This window comes from Fulmarus glacialis, unplaced genomic scaffold, assembly GCF_000690835.1.
Source record: "Fulmarus glacialis isolate BGI_N327 unplaced genomic scaffold, ASM69083v1 scaffold1392, whole genome shotgun sequence".
In the NCBI taxonomy this organism is placed as follows: Eukaryota; Metazoa; Chordata; class Aves; order Procellariiformes; family Procellariidae; genus Fulmarus; species Fulmarus glacialis.
Window position 1 is genome coordinate 23,738 of NW_009195717.1, and position 22,644 is coordinate 46,381.

The window sequence follows — 22,644 nt, forward strand, 5'->3', positions numbered from 1 at the left end:
GCATGCTGGATGAATTCTGATTAGAGAGTCCATCTGAAACTGTGCTTTATGCCTCTGAATTGTTTTCAGTAAGTTACTAGCAGGACAAAGTGGTATGTTTTAATACAGACTTATTTGACGAGTATGTATTCTTTCAAAGCAATAATGACAATATTTGTTGTAAAAAAGGAGGATTCTTTTTTCTTTTCATAGACACTGATTCTGAAACCTTGAGTTCAAATTTGTAATTCAGAGGAAACTTTATTGTAACACTATCTAAAGTAACAAAGAAGAAACATACACAAGGCTCAGGCTGCTAAGACTAACAGATCGTAACAAGAATAATTCAAGATTAATTACATTTCAGCTTCTTTTGTCTTTAAGGGCCAGTTTCCTTGTAAGTAGGGTATGAATAGAAACTTACAAAATATGCAGAATTTTGACAGAAAATAGGAGGCAGAAATAAAAATCTGCCAGTTCCTCTTTTGTGTACTTTCTTCTTTCTTTTTTTCTTGTCTTCCTTTGTTCTATTTTCTTATCCCTCCTTTTCCCTCAGTCTTCTCATCTCTTGTAACTTTTCAGCTTCCCTTGTCCCTTTCATACCCTGTTTCAAGACGTTATACCTACTCCCTTCACTCTGGCCTGAGGAGAAGCAGCCTGGTGGAGTGCCTGCCGTCAGGATGAACCCTCACTTTGGGGGAGAGCAACTGGTTGCGTTGAAACTCACTGCTGTCACTGTTGTCTGGAGCTATGCTGGTTTAAGGCAGTTTTAGCAGAAAAGAAATAAAGGCGCACGATTAATTTGCACCCATTCCCATTCCTGAAGCTATCAGGGATGAATTTGCCCCAGGACTTTTTATATACATTGAAGGGCTTATCTTAATTATGACAGCCTGAAATGAAGCTCTTGGAGTTGAAGGTCTGTGGCTAGCAAGCCTCTTCTTCTTCTTCCCATCCATCCCCCCTCCCCAAGTCTTGATCCTTCACTCCAAGGATTTGAAGTGATTTGAAGTGAGTAATGCACACCAACAATGGGAATTAGTTGTAATAGCTGTTGTAATAGCATTCAACAATATGTTGCGGTCAATTTGTTTGTTCGCAGCTCTGTCTTTTCTGCTCATTTCTGGTGGGAGGATGGATCCAGAAGTATGTAGAAATAATATGATAGAATATGGGACCTTTTTTAAATTAAAACTTAAAATGCAAGACAAGCCTGGAGATTCCATGTCCTGTAGTTTACTATATGCAAATTGTAAAGTCATCCCATGTGTCAAATAATATATTAGATGCAAACAACTGGTAGCAATTGGGTGAGGTTACAAGAGGACCATGCTTCCAACCATTTGGGGGGGGGTGTGTGTGCGGGTTAAGATTTGCCAAGTGACTCTGTTGCTTGCAGTAGTGTTCCTTCAGATTATACCAGTACAATTGAAATTAGCCTTGGTTCTCTGCTGTCGGGATACTTGATTGTCAGTCATATTTTTGTAACACCAGTGTTTTTCATTGAATTGTAATTAAGATTTTGTGTTGTCATTATAGTACAGGCCAAATTTCACAGTTAGTCCCTGCAGCACTGTTTTGCCCCCTGAAGAGTAGGTCTCTTGTCACTTTTCCATTTCATCTCAGCCTGTGCCAGGTAACCATTTGGAGAGAATAATCTTTTTTTCTGGAGAATCTCCCACAGGCAACATGCAGTCACTAGTCTTCTGAACTATACCTGTGGTTTCTGTGTGATATCTCAGCTAGACCCGTACTTTATCCTTGTTGAATACTAAGAACAGTGCAGACTCAGCACCTCTTGTTGTCCACTGACTTAAAATTAGTTTGTAAGATGCTTGGAGTAGAAATCAACTCAGCTTGTATATGGATGCTGCATATGGGATTACAGAAGTCTCTATCACACAAATAAACACCTCTCAGGACATGCAGGGGAAGTGTGCTTTTGAACTTTCAGAGTGACACATAGTAAGAATCAGCCTTTATTTGTTTGTTTAAAAAACAGAGATGATCCCAGAAAGAAGATTCTTTTGGGTACAAAAGTCTTTACAAAGTCGTGTATTCTAATAAGCACATGTCTAGTGTTCGGCTGGAGAAGGAAATTCAAGTTTCCTTAAAGATGAGAGTGCAGGAATGTGCCTCCCCCCTGCTCCAGAAGTTTTCTGAAAGTACTGTATCACCGCATATCTGCTTCGGGTGCACCTACATCCCTTTGAAAATACACTGCTCCCCATGCAGCCACTCATGGAACAGTCTTGCCTTTGCCTGGTGGCTGATAGAGCATCTGCTGTCATGGGTGAGCACTGCTGATTTCTCCCAATAGAGGGCTGTGATTATGCTGTTGGCCTCAATACAATTAAAAGTAAAATCTGCCCATGCCACATATTTGTCAAAAGGTAGTTTTTAGGAACATAGAAACTATTAACTATCCATATTAAATGATGATTAAATATGGAAATCATACTGTAACAGCAGGATCGCTCATATAACAGGCAGCTGTATTATTTTTAGGAATGGGAAATTCTGGGGTGAGTCAAATTGCAGCCAGTTGTATTCAAATATTTCTTTTCCAGCCAGCAACTGGCTTTAAGGCAGAGAATTCCTTGTGTTGACTGTCTTGAATGCAGACGGTAGTTGGCAACTGCTGTAAGAAATTTCCTGCAAGTCTGTGCTATCCCTCTTTATGAATATTGTTCCATTTTGAGCCTAATTGAAAACTGAAGATAGAAAACTCAGCAATTATTTTTCCCTGCAGTACAATATTTAATATTCTGATTTCATGGCTGCCTGACTACAATGATTAGGAAGAACACTTTCTTATAGTATTTACAGTACCACAATAATGTATCAGGAGCATCGTGTATCAAGGGAAGAAAATATTATGTTAAAATACATGCCACTTAAAACATTAAAACATTAAAAAGCAGGATGCTATTGAGTGTTACATTTGCTGTAATCAATAATTGCTTTGTAAGCTTTTTCTTGCCTTTGACTTTGAAAAAGCTATTCAGGGTGAAGAAAACAGCCTTGAACTAGAAAGGCTTTAATAGGAATGTTCTGCCACAACAGAGATAACACTTCTGCAACAAGGGTATTTTATGTTTAGAACTGTACTACTGTGTTAAGTCCAAGACAGTGTGGTTATTTTTGCTGGTGGAGAAATGGGAAATATGTGTGTAGTTGCTGATGGTTGTATAGTCCTTTAACTGAAACAAACTACGCAGTGGGACAAACTCTTGTCTGATAACCTCTGTGTTCAGTGGGGTAGAGACCACCAGTATTTACAACAGGATACTGGTTAGGAGAAGTAAATAAGGACAGAAACTTCTTCAAAATGTCCCATCATTTTGCATAGAGAGTTTGAAGAAGTAATATAAATTTTAAATGTTTGCTTGTTTTTTCCTTTTTATATCAGATAGTATTACTGAAGTCTTCACTAACATCTATGTGACCAGTTTTGGACCTGTTTCAGATACTGATATGGTAAGTTTTTGAATCTTTTGCATATGTGGTGAATGGTGTAAGATATATACTATTAACTTCCTTTAAACTTGTATTCTGCTTTTACTTATTGTGGACAAATTGGGAATACTTTCACTGAAGTCAGGAAGTGCCAAATCCCAGTAATTCTAAAGATGGAAATTGGTTTATAGACTTTACATGGTAAGTACACTTATATTAGCTGTTTAGTTTGGACCAGTGAATCTTCTGATTGACTCCACTGACTGTACTTTGGTTCATATTCTGGAGCAGTCTTGAGGTGGGTAAACTGGATTCCTCTTGGATGAAACTAGAGTGAAAGGTGCACTGTAGGAGCACACTTAATGTTGGCAACAATCTGAGGGACCTGAACTGAAGTCAGTCTAAACTAAACTTCTTGAAAGACATAGCTTGGAAATTGGGTCACCAGCACGATTGTCTTGTTCTACAGATCTGTCCTTCATCATTTGCACTATTTAGTAATCATTTAAAGGAAGTCAGTGACATTAAAACGAAATAAGCTGTCAGAATATTGCTCTGGATTACAGTTTTTCATGAAAACAGCAATGGAAAAAACTCTGAGGCAAGGGGTCCTTTGTAGGCTCACTGCAAGTCATACACAGATTAGGCAGAATATGTCACACCGGGGAGAAAGATTTTCATGGATATAACATCTCTAAAGGGAAAGAAGGGAAGGACAATCTGAAAGTTACTTTAGCTGCCCTTGCCATTCCTGCAAGAAATTATTTCTTGCATGAAATTATTTTTGAAGTGTTTTGAACATTCATGATTAAATGAGACATATAAAATACTACCTATGTGTATCTATAAGTATTAAAAAATGAATATTTTTAAAAACAGGCAATATTTACTTTTTCTGTGAAAACTTTAAGGTTATGCATCATACAAAACAGGAAACATCATGATGTTACAAGCTAGGTTGCAACAAAACTAGATATTTCATGGTATGCTGAATATTTTAAAAGTTACTTGCTCACTGACTAAGAGGCGGTCATAGCTTTGGAGAATATATTCTGTTTTTTTGTGGTTTTTTTTTGTGTGTGATACTTTCAGTTTTCAAGCTTTGTTTCAATTGTGATGAATACGTTACTGAGGCTTCACATGAAAAGTTGTTTCATAGGAAAAATAGACATTTTCTTTTTATCACTGTATATGTTACTGATTCTCTTGAGGTGTTTTTTCCTAATGATGTTAGTTTCTAAAATTATTCTTATTTTATTACTAATTATAGAAAACAAATATCCACAGCTATATACAAAGGTGATATGAACATCTTGACCTTGTTAGTCTAGTATCTCATGACTTCACAGTGTTTACACTTGCAGTATTCCTGTGAAATGGGGAGATGATATTAACCCAATTTTAAAGATATGGTACTGAGGCACAAGAAGACTTGCCCAAGGCTATGCAAGTCATCTCTGCTTAAATGGGAATTTAATGAAAAGCTCCCTTAGCGTAATCCCTAGCTCCTGAAACACTTTTGACATCAGAGTGTAAATGTGTGGAAAACTCTGGGTGTCCATTTGCACTGACAGATATGACAGCACAGTAAGGGGTCAGGTCGTTTGATGCTACAGCTCTAACAGCTCTGTGGAGAGGTGTTAATCGAAACAGATGGCAGCTGTTACTGGAATAGGCAGGTCTATTTGCAGATAAGTAGATAGGTAAGTAAGAGCAGTTTAATACTTACTACTACAAGTTTCAGGGTTAATTTAGCTTGTTCAGTTGATAATTATAAAATCATTTTGAAACGTATGAGCAGTCAATTAGAAAATTTTAACATGTGAGTTTTGAAATAATAGCTTCCAAACTATCACATATTCTGTCGAACATGAAGGTGACATTAGAGTTTTTACCATGAGTACTCTTTCATTTAGGTATTGCACTACTGAATTGATAATGTAAACTACTATACAGAGGGTTTACTGCTACTTTCTTATGTAAATGTTGGAAGCTCTGGAATATTCCCATTTTATAAGCTTCCTCCTTAAAAAGCTACATTGGAAGAATAAGTTTGACTCTTGCCCATGTCCTCCTAAATCTCCAGAGGATCCCAAACTGAATCTCAGATCTTTACAGGAAGGTTGGGTCCCAGCCTCGGAGGTCCTCTGCTTTCACAGTGTGAGTGGTGAGGCCCTCGGACACATTAGGTTTTTAGGCTGGATGCTGCTGTTGCCCAAAACTCTCATAGTCATTGCCGCCAGTAGGATTCCTTCCCTTGGGATTTTTCATAGCAATGAAAGTCAGCAGATGTATGACTGCACCCCTTTGCATTATCTATTTGCCAGTTTGGTTTTTCCCCCCTTGGTTAGCATCTTCTGAAGAATAACAGTGCTTAGGAGAAAAGGCTGTTGAAAATGGGAAGGGGACTCACTGCCATGGGATACGATTAATATGTGTTTATACTATGGAAGAGGAAGGTGTCACACTGAAAATGATGGGTGGATCAGAGCTAAGGACACAGTTGTCACATAACAGTGTTGATTCACAAAGTTGATAAAATGTCATTCCAGCCTTTGTTGTTGTTGAATTGATAGCAATTTGTGAGGTTCTGTTTTTCTCACTAAGTATAGTAATTCCCAATAATGATAATATAATATAGTATCGTGTGCAATCTGTGACTCAATATGATTGCCAGAATGCAGCTTTTTATTCATATTCCCCGTATTTTTCCAGTGTCACAGTTTTGCAAAAAATAATTAAGTCCAGGGGAATTTGATCTTTGACTAATTTTAGGCTAGTTGAAGTTGTCATTGATAAATTTAGGAGGTAAAAGCTGAGGCTGAGAATTTTCTCCAAATGTGTTAAGAGTCAAAAACTTTTGTTCCTTGTTGCGGATTAACATTTTGACTAAGTTAAAAAGATGCTACTCTCTGTTCTGCCCAAAATAGTCAGCTACCAAATCTTTTGACTCTTGGCCAGAACTCTGTTGCAAACTGCACTTCAAATGAACTGCTGTGACTAAAATATTGCTGTATCTATGTTAGCTGTGTCATAAAAATGCTATTGTATGTCAACCACAATATTTAATGTCAAAGGAAATGCCAATATATAACAGGAATTTTCAACTTCATTTTGCAAACTAGTGAGAATCAAGGAAGGCAAACCAAAACATGGGATTAAACAGATTTTACTTTCACTGTTCTGTCTTTTTGAGCTGTTATTTCTCTGAAATGTTTAAGTTCAGTATTGTGGTGCTATGCCTTATAGGCTTCCAACCAGATCAGTGATACGAATTTATTTTGACATTAGCCTGAAAGAAGAAAAGCTGCATTGTATAGGAAAACAAACAAACCAAAAATTGAACAGAACAATTGAAAAACAAAGCATACGTGAATTTTCTAGAGTTATAAGGCTAAATTATGATTAAAGAGGCTAATTAAAACATTTGTAATTAAATTAAAATATTTAAAAATTGAAAATTCTGAGGTGAAGGATAATTTTGCTTGGATTATGATTTGTAGGATAATAAAATGGAAATAATTTAATTTAAACATTAAACCTGATTATTTCTCTGTTTTTTCAAAATTAATTATTTGAAGTCTGGTAGATCGATGTATCTTTATAAATATATATGCTGCTAACTCTGATTTTAGCACTGCAATTAAGATACTTCTACAGCTTTTTCTCAGACTGACTTTCCTTCCAGGCTCTCCTGACACTTTGGCTTCTAAAATTTCCCAGATAGCCATAAGTGCTGATGTCATTCATAGAAAAATAAATATAAATAATAAATGAGAAATGTATTTACTCCTCAAGCAATAGTTATTGTATGTAAGAAACGGCATATAGGCACTGAGAGCCTTTATATGACGTCTGCTGTGAAGAAAGCTCTGCCAAGATTTTGCCAAATTTTGCCTCAGAGCAGTCTTTCTAATTGTCGCTGGGAACAGTCTTTCCTGCGTTCCTACAAAACAGTTAGTAGGTGGCAGGGCCTGAATCAGTTTTGCTTGAATATTAAAAATAACAAGCTTTCTGAAAGTTTTGTGTTTCAACTTTCAACCTTAGCTTCTCATTGTCTTTGGGGAGTTTTGTTTACTGTGGTTTCATCTTTGTTTTTCCCTATTTGTTTGTACACAACAATTTTTCCTAGTTTCTTAATGATAGACCTCTATTTTTTCACTCTAGAGTCAAGAAACATGAACATTTCTCTGTAGAGGTGGTCATACCCAGCTAGTTCATTGTTACACACACTTCCATCTTGTCCGTTTTCAACTAAACTTTCAATAAACGTTTCTGATTTTTCAAATATAACCAGAACAGAAATTTTCAATGAAGGCTGAAGGTCAAATCCAGAAATGACCGAAAGGACTGTTACAACATCTCTCACTACAACTGAGAATGGTTCTTTAAAGAGAGTGGCTGAGCTGGGAACCACATTTCTTTTTTTGTGTCTGTTTTTTAGATTTTCTCATTCCATTTTGTATTTCAGGTTTTGTTGTTTTCTTTTTTTTTTTCTGAAACTTATTTTTTAGCTGTTTCAAAGTCTAATTATTAGCTATGGTTCCTTAACTGGAGAGAAGCTTTACAGGGATTGTATGATATGTAAGTCAGGAAGAATAAGGGAATGCACCAAGATGATTTTTTTTCACAAAGATTAAAAAAGCACTGCAATTATTTTACTGTAGCTTTTATTTTAAATCAGTAATAGAAGACTAAAGAGTAAAAGGCAAACAGAAATGATAAATACACTTGGCTTTCTTAGGTGTTGGGGAGCATCTATGTTGTCTTTTTATCATTGATATGTTTCTGAAAAGTCAATAAATTGGTTGCTTTTTATTCCCTTTTATTATAGGCTCAGGTCATTGCCTTTGCAAATTAAATCCATAGGCTGAAATTTTGAGGAGGATATCTCACATGATCTCTTGCAGAATTTCTGTCCTTTTATTCTGTTGGGAAGGCTTGTTCCCCTGTGCAGCATCCTGCCAAGTGGATCAATATTGGAGATTGATTTGTCAGAGGCTGTGTCCAAGCCCTTCATTGACATTAGCTGTCAGTGTACCTCGTGTTCGGATTCCTGTCCCTGGCACCAGGCATCCATTGTGTTTCAGAGTTGCTCTTTCTCCATGTCTGAATAAAAAAGGGTAATGAGAAGTGTTTGTGTTTTTAATGACAGCAGTGTGAATAATATCCTGTAGTCTCTTTTCTAAGTAATCCCCATCCGTATCTTTCGCATTCCTCTCTTATCCCTCCTCAGTCCTTATTTTAGACTCAGAGTTCATTCTATGTCGGGTCTATGGAAAGAAAGAGAGAGAAAATAATTCAGAGGAGGTCCTTTTCATAAATGGATATGAATATGAAGACATTCTCTTCCCTAGACACTATCATTCAAACTGGTTAAACACATTTTTTCCAGATTTTTTTCAAATATTTCATGTTTAGATTAAATGTTAGACAAAAATGACTGAAGTTGGCAGATGAAGCAGAAATAAAAGGTTTGAAATGAGTTCTTCAAATAGAGGAAGATCATGCTATAATTCCCTAGAAATATACCATATATTCTTTATGGTATTAAAGGTCATATTATCTGTCAGACATTACGTATGTATTTAAAAATGAATGCATGTTCCTTTGAAATGCAGTGATGAGATAGTGTTTAAGTTTTTAACAGGGCTGTTAAGGGTTTTGATAAAAAATAACCAACAGTGCAGTTTCAAACCACAACCCTCCTTCATAAGGGAGTTTATCCAGAATATTTTCAAGAATTCTATTCACCGGTGTATAAGATCTGCACCTCCCAAAGACCTGAAAGGAATTTCTGGCTGTCTGCTATTTCCTTCTATGTTCTGTGTTTTGTACACATCAGAAGGTAAGTTTTGGAAAGGAAGAAATGGACTCAGTTTATACATCTGCGCAGTGAAATTTGATGTTAGATGCACACAGAGCCTGAGTAGTCAGTGTTTGTGAATGGAGCGTTGAGGGGTTTTTGCAGAAAGGAGAGTTGCATCCTGAACTCTTTCTGTCCTGATATTGTTAGACAATTCTTTTTTTTTTAGAGAAGGGATAAGTAGGAGGTGAGATGGAGGTGGTAGAAACATTGCCCAATCTGGTAGACAGGCCTAGGTAAAGCCAAGGCATACAATGGTGTACTTCAAGAACTATGGGGTTTTGCAGACTGTTGTAGTGTGTTAGCCCTTGTGTATGCCATTTGCACCATGCATAAATCTATCCCACAGAGAATGAAATGACCACGACAACAAACTAATGATCCTCCCACTGTAAAGCTAATTTCAGCATTCACTCCAAAGCTAGAGCCAAATGCTTCATGAGGAAGTTTGGTAAATTAATTTGCAGAAGTTCCATCACAAACTTGCACTTATCAAAACCACAAATATCAGATTATAGCAAGAATGCATATACTGGGCAGATTATTTTGCTTTAAATAATAGCATTTTTTTTGAGTCTTCTGTCTAAAACTCCTTCTTGATTTTCTTGGAAGTCGTTTTGATACTTAGTTTCATACCAACCATGTTAGTGTTCAACAGTACTAGCTGCATACTAATATTGTTCATGTTTTTAAGCTAAACTGAAAGAAAAATTACACATTGCCTTAACGTAGATATAAGCACCAAGAATGTGCTTTTTAAGAACTAAAATTAAGAAATTATACTAATGTAAAAATAAATATTAATATGGAGCCCCTATATTAGCTAGGTGAGATTTAGGTCCATGAATCGTATTTGTTTATCTCATCAGTGTATCAACCACAGTATTTCTGACTGTCTTTAAGGAATCAATAAAAAGATATGTGTGCCATTTTCCCTTTCCTTATTTTTAATTTTTTTTATTTGCCTTTTTAAAGTTCTATATTTTACAGTATTTAAAATTTGCTTTCATTGTTATATATGGGTGTCAGTTAATGGCTTTAACAGTGGTCAAAAAAAAGCCAAACTTTCTTTGCAGAATTGACTGAGAAAAATCTTTACAAGTAGGGAATGAGGAACTCTGGCCTGAACTATTCACTAACAAAATGCTGTGTTCCAGAGAGTGATTAATAAAATGTTCAGTCTGCTCCATGACAATACTGCTTGCTAACAGACACTCACAATTTTTGAGATGTTTGGAACACTTCCATCTTTACTCCAGATGCAAAGACTGCCAAAATCTACCCACCATTAGCTGAGAGGATGAGAGTACATTTTTTGTTCCTTGAACTTTTCCCATACAAATCTGGCCTTAGCAAAAAAGAAGACTGCCATGTAGTGAGGAGGGATTGCTTGTACTCAGGTCAGTTAAAGCTTCTCTGAAAGATACTAATGTCTTTTTTTTGCTGTGCATACTGTTATGCACAGCAACTGCATATTAAAAGAAGAATGAAATTCCTTCACCATTTTATTCTTCTGACCATTGAACCGGCAGTGCTTCTTAACACTGTAGTAAGAATCTCATCATCTGTACCTAAAATTTCATGTAAGCTGGTATCATACATATTTGAAAGATTATGTTTAATTGTACTGTGTTAGAGTCCAGCTGTGAAAGCACCATTTCAGGCACAAATCAGTAGTGTCATGGTTTAATCCCAGCCAGCAACTAAGCACTACCCAGCCGCTTGCTCATTCCCCTGTGGTGGGATGGGGGAGAGAATCGGAAGGGTAAAAGTGAGAGAACTCGTGGGTTGAGATAAAGACAGTTTAATAGGTAAAGCAAAAGCCGCGCACGCAAGCAAAGCAAAACAAGGAATTTGTTCACTACTTCCCATTGGCAGGCAGGTGTTCAGCTGTCTCCAGGAAAGCAGGGCTTCATCACATGGTCACTTGGGAAGACAAACACCATCACTCCGAACGCCCCCCCCTTCCTTCTTTTTCCCCCAGCTTTATATACTGAGCATAACGTCGTGTGGTATGGAATATCCCTTTGGTCAGTTGGAGTCAGCTGTCCTGGCTGTGCCCCCTCCCAGCTTCTTGTGCACCTGGCAGAGCATGGGAAGCTGAAAAGGCTTTGACGAGTGGAAGCACTACTTAGGAACAACTAAAATATCAGTGTGTTATCAACATTATTCTCATCCTAAATCCAAAACACAGCACTATACCAGCTACTAGGAAGAAAATTAACTCCATCCCAGACGAAGCCAGGAAGTATTTACTTGTCTAGAAATGATCACAGGAGTCCTTTGTAGTCCTGGAATTATGCTCTTGTGATTTTGTGGAGGTGCTGCACTATATACCGGAGAGTGGTTTGGTAATGTCCAGGGACAGCACAGTTTTTTTTCATATAGAAGAATATCTGTGGATTGTATGAAACGAGTATCAGGTATTAATTTGAGACTTTTTCTCTGGACTCCAGATTTGTGTTTCTTACAGAATGTTGGTCTTGCTTGGAAAGTAAATATTACACAGCATTTACGACAAAGTGGTACATATATGCAATAGGAAATAGTTACAAAATAAATGCTGGCTTTTTATCACACTTATTATATTCAAAATACTTTAATAGTTTCCTGTTTTTTCATTTGTTTTGTATTGTAATTATCATAGGGATATTCACGATCATAAGTAGAATAGATTGGCTCAGGAGGGAACACGGGATCAGTGAATATAGCACTGGGATGCAAAAGTCATGGATTGTATTTTGCTTTTCATAGTCACTCTGGAAATGGATGAGGACAAGTTAATTTCATTTCTGTGCCTTGGTTTCCCTTCATACACAATTGAGATCCCAATACTTCCTTTGAAAAATGCACTGAGGTCTATAGAAAGATAAGTTATTTAAGACCTGTGTGAGATTTTATTGCTATTGTGGTAAATGGAAGGAGAAGATGTTCATGATCATTCACACCAAACCTTGGCTTGTTCCCATTTCCATCTTCTATACAGGATGTTTTGCAAATAAAGATTTCCAGCATGGATTGGATGGAGAGATTAGAATTACCTGTGGATCAGTCAGAGATTTATCAGTGGGATCTTTCAAGGCTGCAGCTCAGATTCTCTCCTTCTTATTCCGCTTCCTAAGCAGTTGCCATGCATCACATGTGGTTTTCTGAAATGTTGCTGTTTTGATTTAGTGGCATTTCATGTCTGCTTTTTTTCTATTTTATATCTCTTGTAATTCTTTTTATATATGTTGGAAGACAGTGAAGAAGCGGGATCTTTGAAATTCTTTGTTGATGGAAACATTACAAAAACTTAAGATTTATGTTCTAATCATTTATGTGCAGGGATATTTGTCAAAGGAACCTGTAGGACTTATCACTCACTTCTGCTGAATTTCAGTGGGATTTCAGTGTCTTACTCCCTCAGGCTCTTCTTTCCACTTCTTTATACCTCAAACATCAATCTTATCATACATAGCAATGATTTATTGGCAAAGCCCCTCAGACAGAAACCACAAGGAGGCTTTTGGAGCAATTGTTTTCTTTGAATTACCTGGTATTTCTAGCCGGATTTCATATATTCCCCCTGCTTCAAGCACACTGTTCCTGCTGCTTCTGATCCTCCATGATTTTATACATTTTGTGACTTTCCCTGGTCTACAACTGAACTGATCGATAACTTGGAATTTGTAAATGGGATTTTAAGTCACACGATATTTAGCAAATAAAACCACATAAAAATCAGCAAATAAAACAGGACAATTGAATGTGATCTATCATAGAGAAGTGGGCAAATTACTTGTCATGAGGCAGTGTCTCTGGCATGATGAGAGACAGTAAAAGATCAGGTATAATGTCAAAAAAACCCCATGTTTTAGAAGTGCATAATTTTGTATTTCACAGATATATTTACTAAAATATTGTTAGAGGTAATAGCAACTGGCATTAAAGAAACCCAAGCAAATTAATTTTCAGTGTACTGTAATGTTAGTTTTATTTAGTATTTGTTTGAGTAACTATAATTTTAATTAGAAAAATGACAAAATTTTATTGTAGTAGTGTAAGACTTCTTGATATAGGTAAAAACTGCGCTTGTGGTTTTTGTCAGGTTAGTTTATAAGTATCCCATTACACCATTCCAAAAAGATCTCCCCAAGCAACTATCACAGTTCCTAATGACAACTGCTTTTTCTCCTGCCCCTGCCATGCTCCTTCAACTAACAGAATTCTCTTTCCTTTATTCCTCATGCTCATCTTAGCCTCTGGCCCTGACTTGGAAAAGGTTCTCACAGCTCCTTGGCTCACAGACTAAAGGAGCTGGAAAGGGCTGTCACTTCTTGCTGTCTACTCAGCACTCCTTTTGTACCACTGTGTGATTGACTGAGAAAAACTTAAGCCTTGTTAATCAGCACACAAGGGAGCCAGCAGAAAGTGATGGGGGCCGAAATCACTTTTATATTGAAATCATTTGAATATTTTATATTGGTTGAATTTTATCAGGACTTGTCCATTCAAAGATAATTTACTCGAAAATGGTTTACATAAATGGTAGCATTTGCAGAGTAATTGCAATAGTACAGACTGTTGTAACATACTAATATTTTGAAATCATGGGTCCAACAAAACTGAAATTGCACCAAGGCAGCATTTGCCAATATACAGAATACAGTTTGCTTCCAACAAAGTTTTTAAGCTCTTCCATTTCCAATTTATATGCTGTGCTGACAGTAGCAAACCCCTAAATCCATTTACAGATCCAATTTAAAGTTAGTTGATGAATTTACGTTATCAATGTTTAATTAGTATCTTTTTTGTTTGTTTGTTTAAAACAGCAACAAAACTCAGCAGATGGGATACCCAGTGCTGGGTGACACAGGCATCTGGTCTAGGTCATCAGTCTGTTTTCGCTTGCATCCTTTTCTCCAGACTGTACTTCCTTCCCAAGATTAGGCATCAGAGTAAAGTTTAGCAGACTGTGTGTGTCACCTGTCATCAGCTCTTGTTCCCTACCTATGTACTTTTGTTAATAAAATCCACACCTTTACAGAGCCTTACCTTCCCCTTTGGAAAAATCTTCCTTATATCGGTCTGCCTGGGTATATTGTACCCTTTATGGGGAGCCTTGTTTCCTTCCTTCCAGTCTCAGCCATCCTCCGTGCTCTTGAAATACTGGGTTACTCTCCTTCAGGTGCGTCTGCTGCAGGAACTGTTTAATACCCTTCTGTGTATTTTTTTCTTACTTCTTAATGTAAAATAGCTGTGTTTATTGAAATTACCCTTGTCACACATACTATGTGTATCTAAATATTGGAAGGGTTTGATATACAAACAAGAGCTAGCAATCATGAAGGAGAATGTCATACCCTTAATAAATTGACTTCCTGTTTATTATTCTCAGTATTATACAATTTTGTGTGATGGTTGTTCTCCCTTGACAATTTTACCAAGGGAATTTTTGCAACCAGAGCTTTTCTGGTTTGGTCCTCAAAAAGCAGGTTAATGTTTCATTGTGCCAAAAAAAGCATATCTTTATTCCGTTACAGGAATACACAATAGATGTTTTCTTCCGTCAGAGATGGAAGGATGAGAGATTAAAGTTTAAGGGCCCAATGAACATTCTTCGATTGAACAACTTAATGGCCAGCAAAATCTGGACCCCAGATACATTTTTTCACAATGGGAAGAAGTCAGTGGCTCATAACATGACAATGCCAAACAAGCTTCTACGAATCCAAGATGATGGGACTCTCTTGTACACCATGAGGTAAGCCTTTTCGTCTGTTCTCTGCTCAAGTTATTTCTTGATGTGTTTTTTCCAGATAACAATTAAGTAAGGTTCCAGGAGGACTCTCCTTTGTTTCATTTCTGTCCCAGCAGAAAGAAAGCTAGGAAAACATACATTTTGTTTCCAGTTCTGTTACAAGTCTGTTGACTGATTATGAGTTAGATCAGTTTTCCTACATGTTCCTCAGTTTTCATACCTCTATAATATATTAAAAGGTCTGACCACCTGCATAAAGTGCTTTGAGACCTTCAGATGGGAATCACCGTGTAAGAATTGTTAAGAATACTCAAAGTTTACCAACTCTATCTTAGAATGATTAAAATAGTGTATGACTTTTGCCTGTTACTGCACCCATTGTATTGACCATGTGAGCCCTTAAGCAAATTTATTGAGTGGCAACAAAAAATAAACAGGAAAAAGAAAGGGTTAATAAGGCCTCAAATTCTTTCCAGCAAGAACTACAGGGAAAATAAGTCTTACTTTGTATTAACTGTTTCTTCATATCTAATTACAATATTTTACTTAGAGTTTTAATTTTGCATCCTGTGCATGGTTAGCAGCTAAGATAAACATGGTAAAATGTGCTAAATTTGCTTAGAAAATAATTTATGAAAAATTATAAATATCATGTATGCATAGACATAAGCAGCATTTTTATAAGACTGATTTCTTCTTTGATTACTCTTTTTGCAATAATGTTACCTATATGAGGTTTTTTGGAAATTTTTTATCCAAATTTCCAGAACTGCCTGACTTAGTTTCTTTTTTCTTTGAGAATATTTACTAAATTAAGTTTGAATGTAGACTTAAAACACCTAGCCTAAGTAAGATATAAAATGTGAGCTGTAAAGCAAACATGTACTGTGCAATTTTTTCCATGCAGCCATACCAGCATCCCTTAGACGGATTTACTATACAACACCCAAACCCTTATAGTATTGAGCATTGATGGATAGACGGCTAATGATGTTGAATGATGTGGTGGTTGGAGATGTTCAGAAAAGTTTGCTGGAAATCAATTGAGACCCTCATTTATAGTATTTTTGCTTGGGCTCAAATCAATATTTGAACTTGTATCTGTGTAAACTGACTGAAATTCTCTCCTTCCAGAGGGTATTATAATCATATGCTATAAATAATAAGAAATACTGTTTGAAACCACTATGAAGAATTTTTTTAAAAAACATAAGATGGGTCATGTCAGCTAGAATTAACTAAGTATTTTCATGACTTGTAAGTATGTTGCTTCTGAGGGTATGAGATTAATGTGTAAACTGTTTTCATTGTCTAGATTTTAAACAGCCGTTTTTATCTGTGCCTATTTAAAATGATAGTGTGATTTATATCAGAGGCTCATGCAGTTCTTCCCTTTGCCTTCAGCTGTTTGCTGACTCTTCTTTCTCTCTGCCCCTTGACTTCACAAAAACTTTCCTGGGGAGGGGGTGAATAGAAATATGGAATATTTTTGGGTGGAGGGGTGGGAGAACATAGTGGGGAATACAATGACTATGAATCACTGGGAGTACAGGAGGATGTAGCTGATGTTTAAGGCTGGATGAAGAGAAATGAAGACATCCAGAAAAAAATCTCTACCCAGAGGAGACTTACAGGATAGGAAGGAGAAACAGAGCTTTTTTTTTTTTTTTTTTTTTAAATTAAAAATAATGGGAAACAAAAGTCTGTCAAAAACTTTCTTCAAATTGTTTAAAATCCTTTTTATCGTATTAATCCCCATATTTGATACTGGGATATTGCTGGGATTTTTTCACAAAATGAACAAAAGTGAATGCATTGCTAACATACTGTCATGCTTATACATGAATAAAAATAATAATCACACGTCACATGGAGAATGAGTAGCAACAGTCTTTTGAAAGAACACAAATGGGTTTTTTTCCTACATCTTCCATTCAAACTGTAAAAAAAAAAAAAAAAATTCAGAAAACTATGGAGCACAGTCCTTTGGCAAATTTTATGTACTTTATGTGCTTTTGTAATGAGCCTTTGAGAGCCATGTAATCACACATGTACCTCAGAATATTATGAGAAGAAAATGACTATTCTTAACAACCTGCAGTTACATAATTTATATTTTCATTTAAATGGCTTTCCTCATAGTTTTGAGGTCAGCTCTTTCAGGTTTTTGATGTGATAAGTCAATGCCTTCCAAAGGAACACATAAAAGGGAAGAAGCAAGAGCTGATTTAAATTTTAATTAGTTTAATATAACATTTCAGTTTCATCTCCTAAATCAGCATGAACTCTGTTCATTTCTGTGGAATTGGTTCTTGTCCTGCTAACTGACTTAAATGCATAGCGGTCTTTTGCCTTTTAGGCTTACAGTCCAAGCTGAATGTCCAATGCACTTGGAGGACTTCCCTATGGATGCTCACTCATGCCCACTGAAATTTGGCAGCTGTAAGTACATAACGGGAAGTATAGCCTTTGGTTAGTGAATACCTAACATTGCTCAGCATCACTTTGTTTCAGTAAGTTGTTACGTGAGAGGTTTAAAACACAAGATGGTACTTCTTAAAAAATTTGTAACATGACACATTGAAATCTCTTTTCTCTATTCAGTGTTGTGTCTTCTAATGTATTGTAAAGCTTTCTTGACTTCAGTTAGCAATAAACACCATGCACCTAATTCAGCACGGCACTGATCTACTTTTATTGCAGCGTGCAAACCATACCGATGAATGAAGACCTGGGTGCACGTAGCCTGTGTAGTATTAATCAAGAGCAGATTAAAGACTTCAAAAAATGTTTGTTTTCATTTGTTGAAACATTTATTTTCTCTTTATTGGTAATGATATTTGGGTTTACGTTCTCAGTCAACAACAAATGGCTTCTTGTGATAAAAAATTTCACTCATTAGCGCATCTGCATGTTAAAGAAGTGAACTTTGATCTCACTACTATTATTTTAACAGCAGCATAACTTCATTTACCTATATTACAGCCTTTATTCTTCTTTATGAATTAGGATCACATTAATTATATTTCCTGGATTTTGTACACTAAAAGGGTTTCTTTTTTTCTTTGGCTGCAGCCTACGTTCTCTGCTGGGCCCAGGAAAGGGAATGTTTTTTTGAGGAAACAGGTTAATACGTTTAAATTCTGGCTGATTTTACATTAATTGCAGCCACCACAAGTTACAAAACAGGTGATATGCTGCCACTAAGGACATCATTAACCATGAACATTGTCAGAGCACTGTGCACACTCTCCATAACCCTGACATATCCTTTTTCCTTAGAGTTTGGAGCAAATTAAACCAAGCCTGTGTTTCTGATGATGTTTCCACACTAGAAGGAAATCTTAGCTATGGAGATAAAAGATCATTAGAATTAACAATATTTGTATCATGGAGCCTTTTTTTGCCCCCTAAATATTGTATTTATAATACATAATACATAATACATAACTAACAGCAGAAATGTTAGCTGAAATCGGCTACTGACTAATAATATTTACATATATGTGCGCAGCAAGGTATGTTTGATTTATAAGGTGTGGGAGGAAAAAAGACTCATATGTAGCCTCAAAACAACTTAAAAACCCCTGTAACAATGAAACTGATACTCAGGCCAAGAGGCTACTTTGTAGTACATCTTCATTTGCACTCCTAAATTGGAAACCCTTCTGATTAGGTATATTGGACTTCGTGTGAACAGTTTCTTTTTTTCCCCTGTTTTTCCTCTTGATTATTTGGTTGGGTTTTTTTGCTTACTAATTTGTTCTTTGTTCTCTGCCCATGGTTTCTGGTTTTCTAGCAAATAGGAGAATTCAAACTGTGAGCAATGTGATTTTAGAAAAGCTGTCTTTCATTTTCCTTGCAGTCACCTGTGCTCCAGCCTATTTGCACATCCAGGGGACTCTTATTTCCGTTCATTTTGAACGGCTTCACACGATTTTATTTCTTTACCTAGAACTCATTTCTAGACTACTGTACCTTTTTCAGCTTTTATTCTGGGATAGAATTTGAATGATGAAAATAGTGGTGAAAATGAGCAGGAATCCTGAGGATTTTGGTTTAGCTGAGGCAAGTCTGCCAGTGGTATATTTTTGTCATAGCTCTTCATATAGTGCTAACCTTACATTGCTTGGAGGATCGTCAGCCTGTACGAATGTCTCAGGTTTTTTTTTTATACTTAAGAAAAAAGCCAAACTGAATGTATTGGAGAAGCTGTGTCTTAATAGATTGCCTTTCTTTATCCTTATCAAAAAGTCTAGCCAACAGTGGGGAGGATGGGGATAAATCAGCAATTGGCAATACTGCTGGTTCGCATTAAAGCAGAGGTCTTCTTGTGGGAAGCTGGAAAGATAGAAGGGAAGTGTTAAAAATCTCTACATGCTACCCACCTGCCAGATTTTGTTAGTCATGCAATTTACGGCTAGTTGCATTATGAAGCTTCTTTCTGGGCCTCCAGAGATTTCTCAAGTGAAAATGTTTGCAGCCCAACAGAAATGTTGCTTTTCTTTTTCACTTCACTACAGTTATGGTATAAGACTTAAAATGTACTTGTCTCAGTCAATTGAAATGAACACACAATTTCTTCCATCAGTGGTTTACCCTTTTCCTTTCATACTCCATTTGTTAGTAGGGTATTGGACTGGAAAAATGTGCAGGACATACTCAATTTTTTTCTTTCTTACTTAGTGGAGAGGCATTAGTGCTATTTAAAATAGAGTGTTGATTTGCTTTCATTCTAGTTTATTTTGACAGACCCTAGGCTAAATGTATGTTTGACCATGAATGCACTGAGAGAGCAGCCTGCTTAATGTCAGCGTGTCCCACAAAAAGACGCCAAGGAGTGAAATTTAAAAGGGTACGCAGGGCAAGGCACAGAGCCACTACAAGTTTGTTAAGGGCATTGTCACTGAACCTGGCTTCCCATATTTAGGTATGAATTTCAGCTAATAATAAAATGCTTGTGATACACTCCCAAAGTGGAGAGTGGGGACAATGGAAAGTAAGAACAATATAAGAATGAATTTTCAAAAATGTTGTGTGTCCTAAATCTTGCAAATTATTGTTCTTTTCATCTGGCTTACCATGAGTTTTAGGATCTAATATCTAATATCTAATATCCATATCTAATATCTGACAAGTTTTTTAACAGTGTAGAAGAGATGTTGTTTGTAATTTAGTAGCAATAAATTGGGGTTAATAAGATCACAAATAAGTGCCCTGTTCCCATGCTGCAATAGGCATTTACCCTACAGTAAAGTTATTTTAAATGGCCAAATATATTTTTTACCGTATCATTTTAAGTTTTTGGGGTGGGGTTTTTTTTTTGAAAAATAAGTAGCTCTTCTGATTCTATGAGTTTGGATGGAAGCTGTTTAATTTAAATTGCTGTCAAAATATTTTATCTTATTTCTCACAGATGCATACACAACTTCAGAAGTGACATACATTTGGACTTACAATGCTTCAGATTCAGTGCAGGTGGCACCAGATGGCTCAAGATTGAATCAATATGATCTTTTAGGCCAAACAATTGGAAAAGAGACAGTTAAATCAAGTACAGGTTAGTAAAAGATATTGTGAAGAAAAAAGCACTCACTCGGCTATGAAGAACATAGGCATTGCTGGTCGTGTTAGAAGGCTACTGAAAAAAACTGTTGCGAAACGTGAGATATTAGCCATAGTCTATTAATGTATGATACAAGTAACACATAGCAGCACTTTACTGATTCTTTCAAGTTAATAAGTATCTGGTGATACGAGAGGGGAACATGCCCCCAGTGACTGTTTTTTAATGCTACCTGGAGCTCAGTCTTGAATCCTAATGTTTGTAACCCAAGACTGGGATAATTGTTTAATTTCACATGGTAAATGACACTTTTTGTCTACTAAATGGTGAAGCATGCAGGTTGCAACCATTTTTTCCTTCCATCATGTTTTTGGCATTAAACATTGGATTGTTCTACCAGACTTTACACTGTGTTCCTACATGTGCCAGGCTGTGATGGACCCCCATGATTGCTTTCTGACTGTAGATTAAGTTCTCAGCATGCCGTTGTGTGAATGCAGAGAGTTGCTTATGTGCAGAAGCCTGCAGGACTGAAGTTCTTGCCAGGGCATACAAGAGTTCCTGTAAGTTCCTGAGCACTGAGCTTTCCTGGAGCTCAGTGGGACCAAGTTGTAGTTGTACTCAAAAACTTTCTTATATTCTGTAGGATGCTTTCTATGACAAAATACGTTCTGTACAATTTAACCCTAGCACATTTGGTTCACATAAACGTACCAAACTTTCTTTTACCAAAGAAATGGACTTTCTTAAGATTATAACCTTTTGTTTCATTGTATTTTGTTTGTCTGTGGCACCTAGGCGAATATACAGTAATGACGGCTCATTTTCACTTGAAGAGAAAAATTGGTTATTTTGTCATTCAGACTTACCTCCCCTGTATCATGACTGTCATTCTCTCTCAAGTGTCATTCTGGCTGAACAGAGAATCTGTACCTGCCAGGACAGTCTTTGGTGAGTATACTGAGTAGCATTACCTTTGTTTGCAACACCTGAAGCTGTTAGGAAGCATTTCTGAAGTCTGCTTGGTAAAGGCCTTTTTCATTCAGGTTAGTGTGTTTGTAGAATGTGATACTATTTCTAGTCCAAACAGCTTTCAACTGCAGCTTACAGATATCCTGAGAATCCCAAAGTTTTTGGAAATTAGCACGCACGAGAGAACTGTCTATATATCCTTGACTCTCTTAAGGGGAAAAAGTTTTCACAAAATGGAAAAAGATGATAATGTTTCTATTTAAAAAGTAAATTTGGATTATTTTCTGAAATGTCTGTCTTACCTTGATATTTTCCAAATATTTTGGTACTTGATAAGATAAGCACATTTCTAAATATATTTGTAAATTAAGCAAGTTACATTTGACTTTGTTGAATTATTTGAATGTGTTAAACTTTGCAAGCTGCAGTTGTTTAAAATAAATCCTATTCTGGGGGTCTGGGCAAAACTTTCTCACTAATTCAAATTGGAGTGTACTGTAAGGCAGCAAACAGCTTCAGCAGCACAAAATAATGGTGTTTCTCTTACAATAAGGTTTTGCTCTCTTCTTTATTAAAGCAAAGTAACAAATGCCTTTCTTACTTGCATAACTTAAAGTTCTTTTAATTTGTTTGCCTTTAAAGAAAAAATGACTAGCACAACAAAAAGAAAGTAATGTCTGTGTGGAATCAGCCATCAGAAATGCTGCATAAAGTTGTATGATTAGTCATCAGTAAACACCATGCACTCTTCAAAAAATAGGCCAAACTCAAATGCATATTAAGTAGGATGCACAACAAAGCACTTACTGTCTCTCCTGGTAGAGAAAATGCCACACAAAGCATCGTGAAAATTGCAGGTTTGAATATGAGCCTTATTGAAGTCAGATGAAATGCGTCAGTGGTTTTTGTGGGACCAGAATTCTACCATGTTTTCCCATGCAGTTATCAGGCAGATGTTTTTTTTCTTTCTTCAAAATCTTCTGTGAATTTGTCCATTTCTGCTTATCAAAACACACATTCCTGTTTTCCAGCCATGCAAGTACACTGTCAAGTCCCTCT

General features: G+C 36.4%; 1 protein-coding gene across 1 annotated transcript in view; it reads left to right on the forward strand.

Annotated features, from left to right (window-relative positions):
• Positions 1-22,644, forward strand: part of GABRA2 (gamma-aminobutyric acid (GABA) A receptor, alpha 2) — a 58,133-nt gene that overhangs the window by 23,735 nt on the left and 11,754 nt on the right. Inside the window, exons 3-7 of the mRNA XM_009588164.1 lie at positions 3,392-3,459; positions 14,830-15,050; positions 17,407-17,489; positions 20,464-20,607; positions 21,412-21,564. Coding sequence (XP_009586459.1) covers positions 3,392-3,459; positions 14,830-15,050; positions 17,407-17,489; positions 20,464-20,607; positions 21,412-21,564 — 669 coding nt within the window. The remainder of the gene's footprint in view (positions 1-3,391; positions 3,460-14,829; positions 15,051-17,406; positions 17,490-20,463; positions 20,608-21,411; positions 21,565-22,644) is intronic.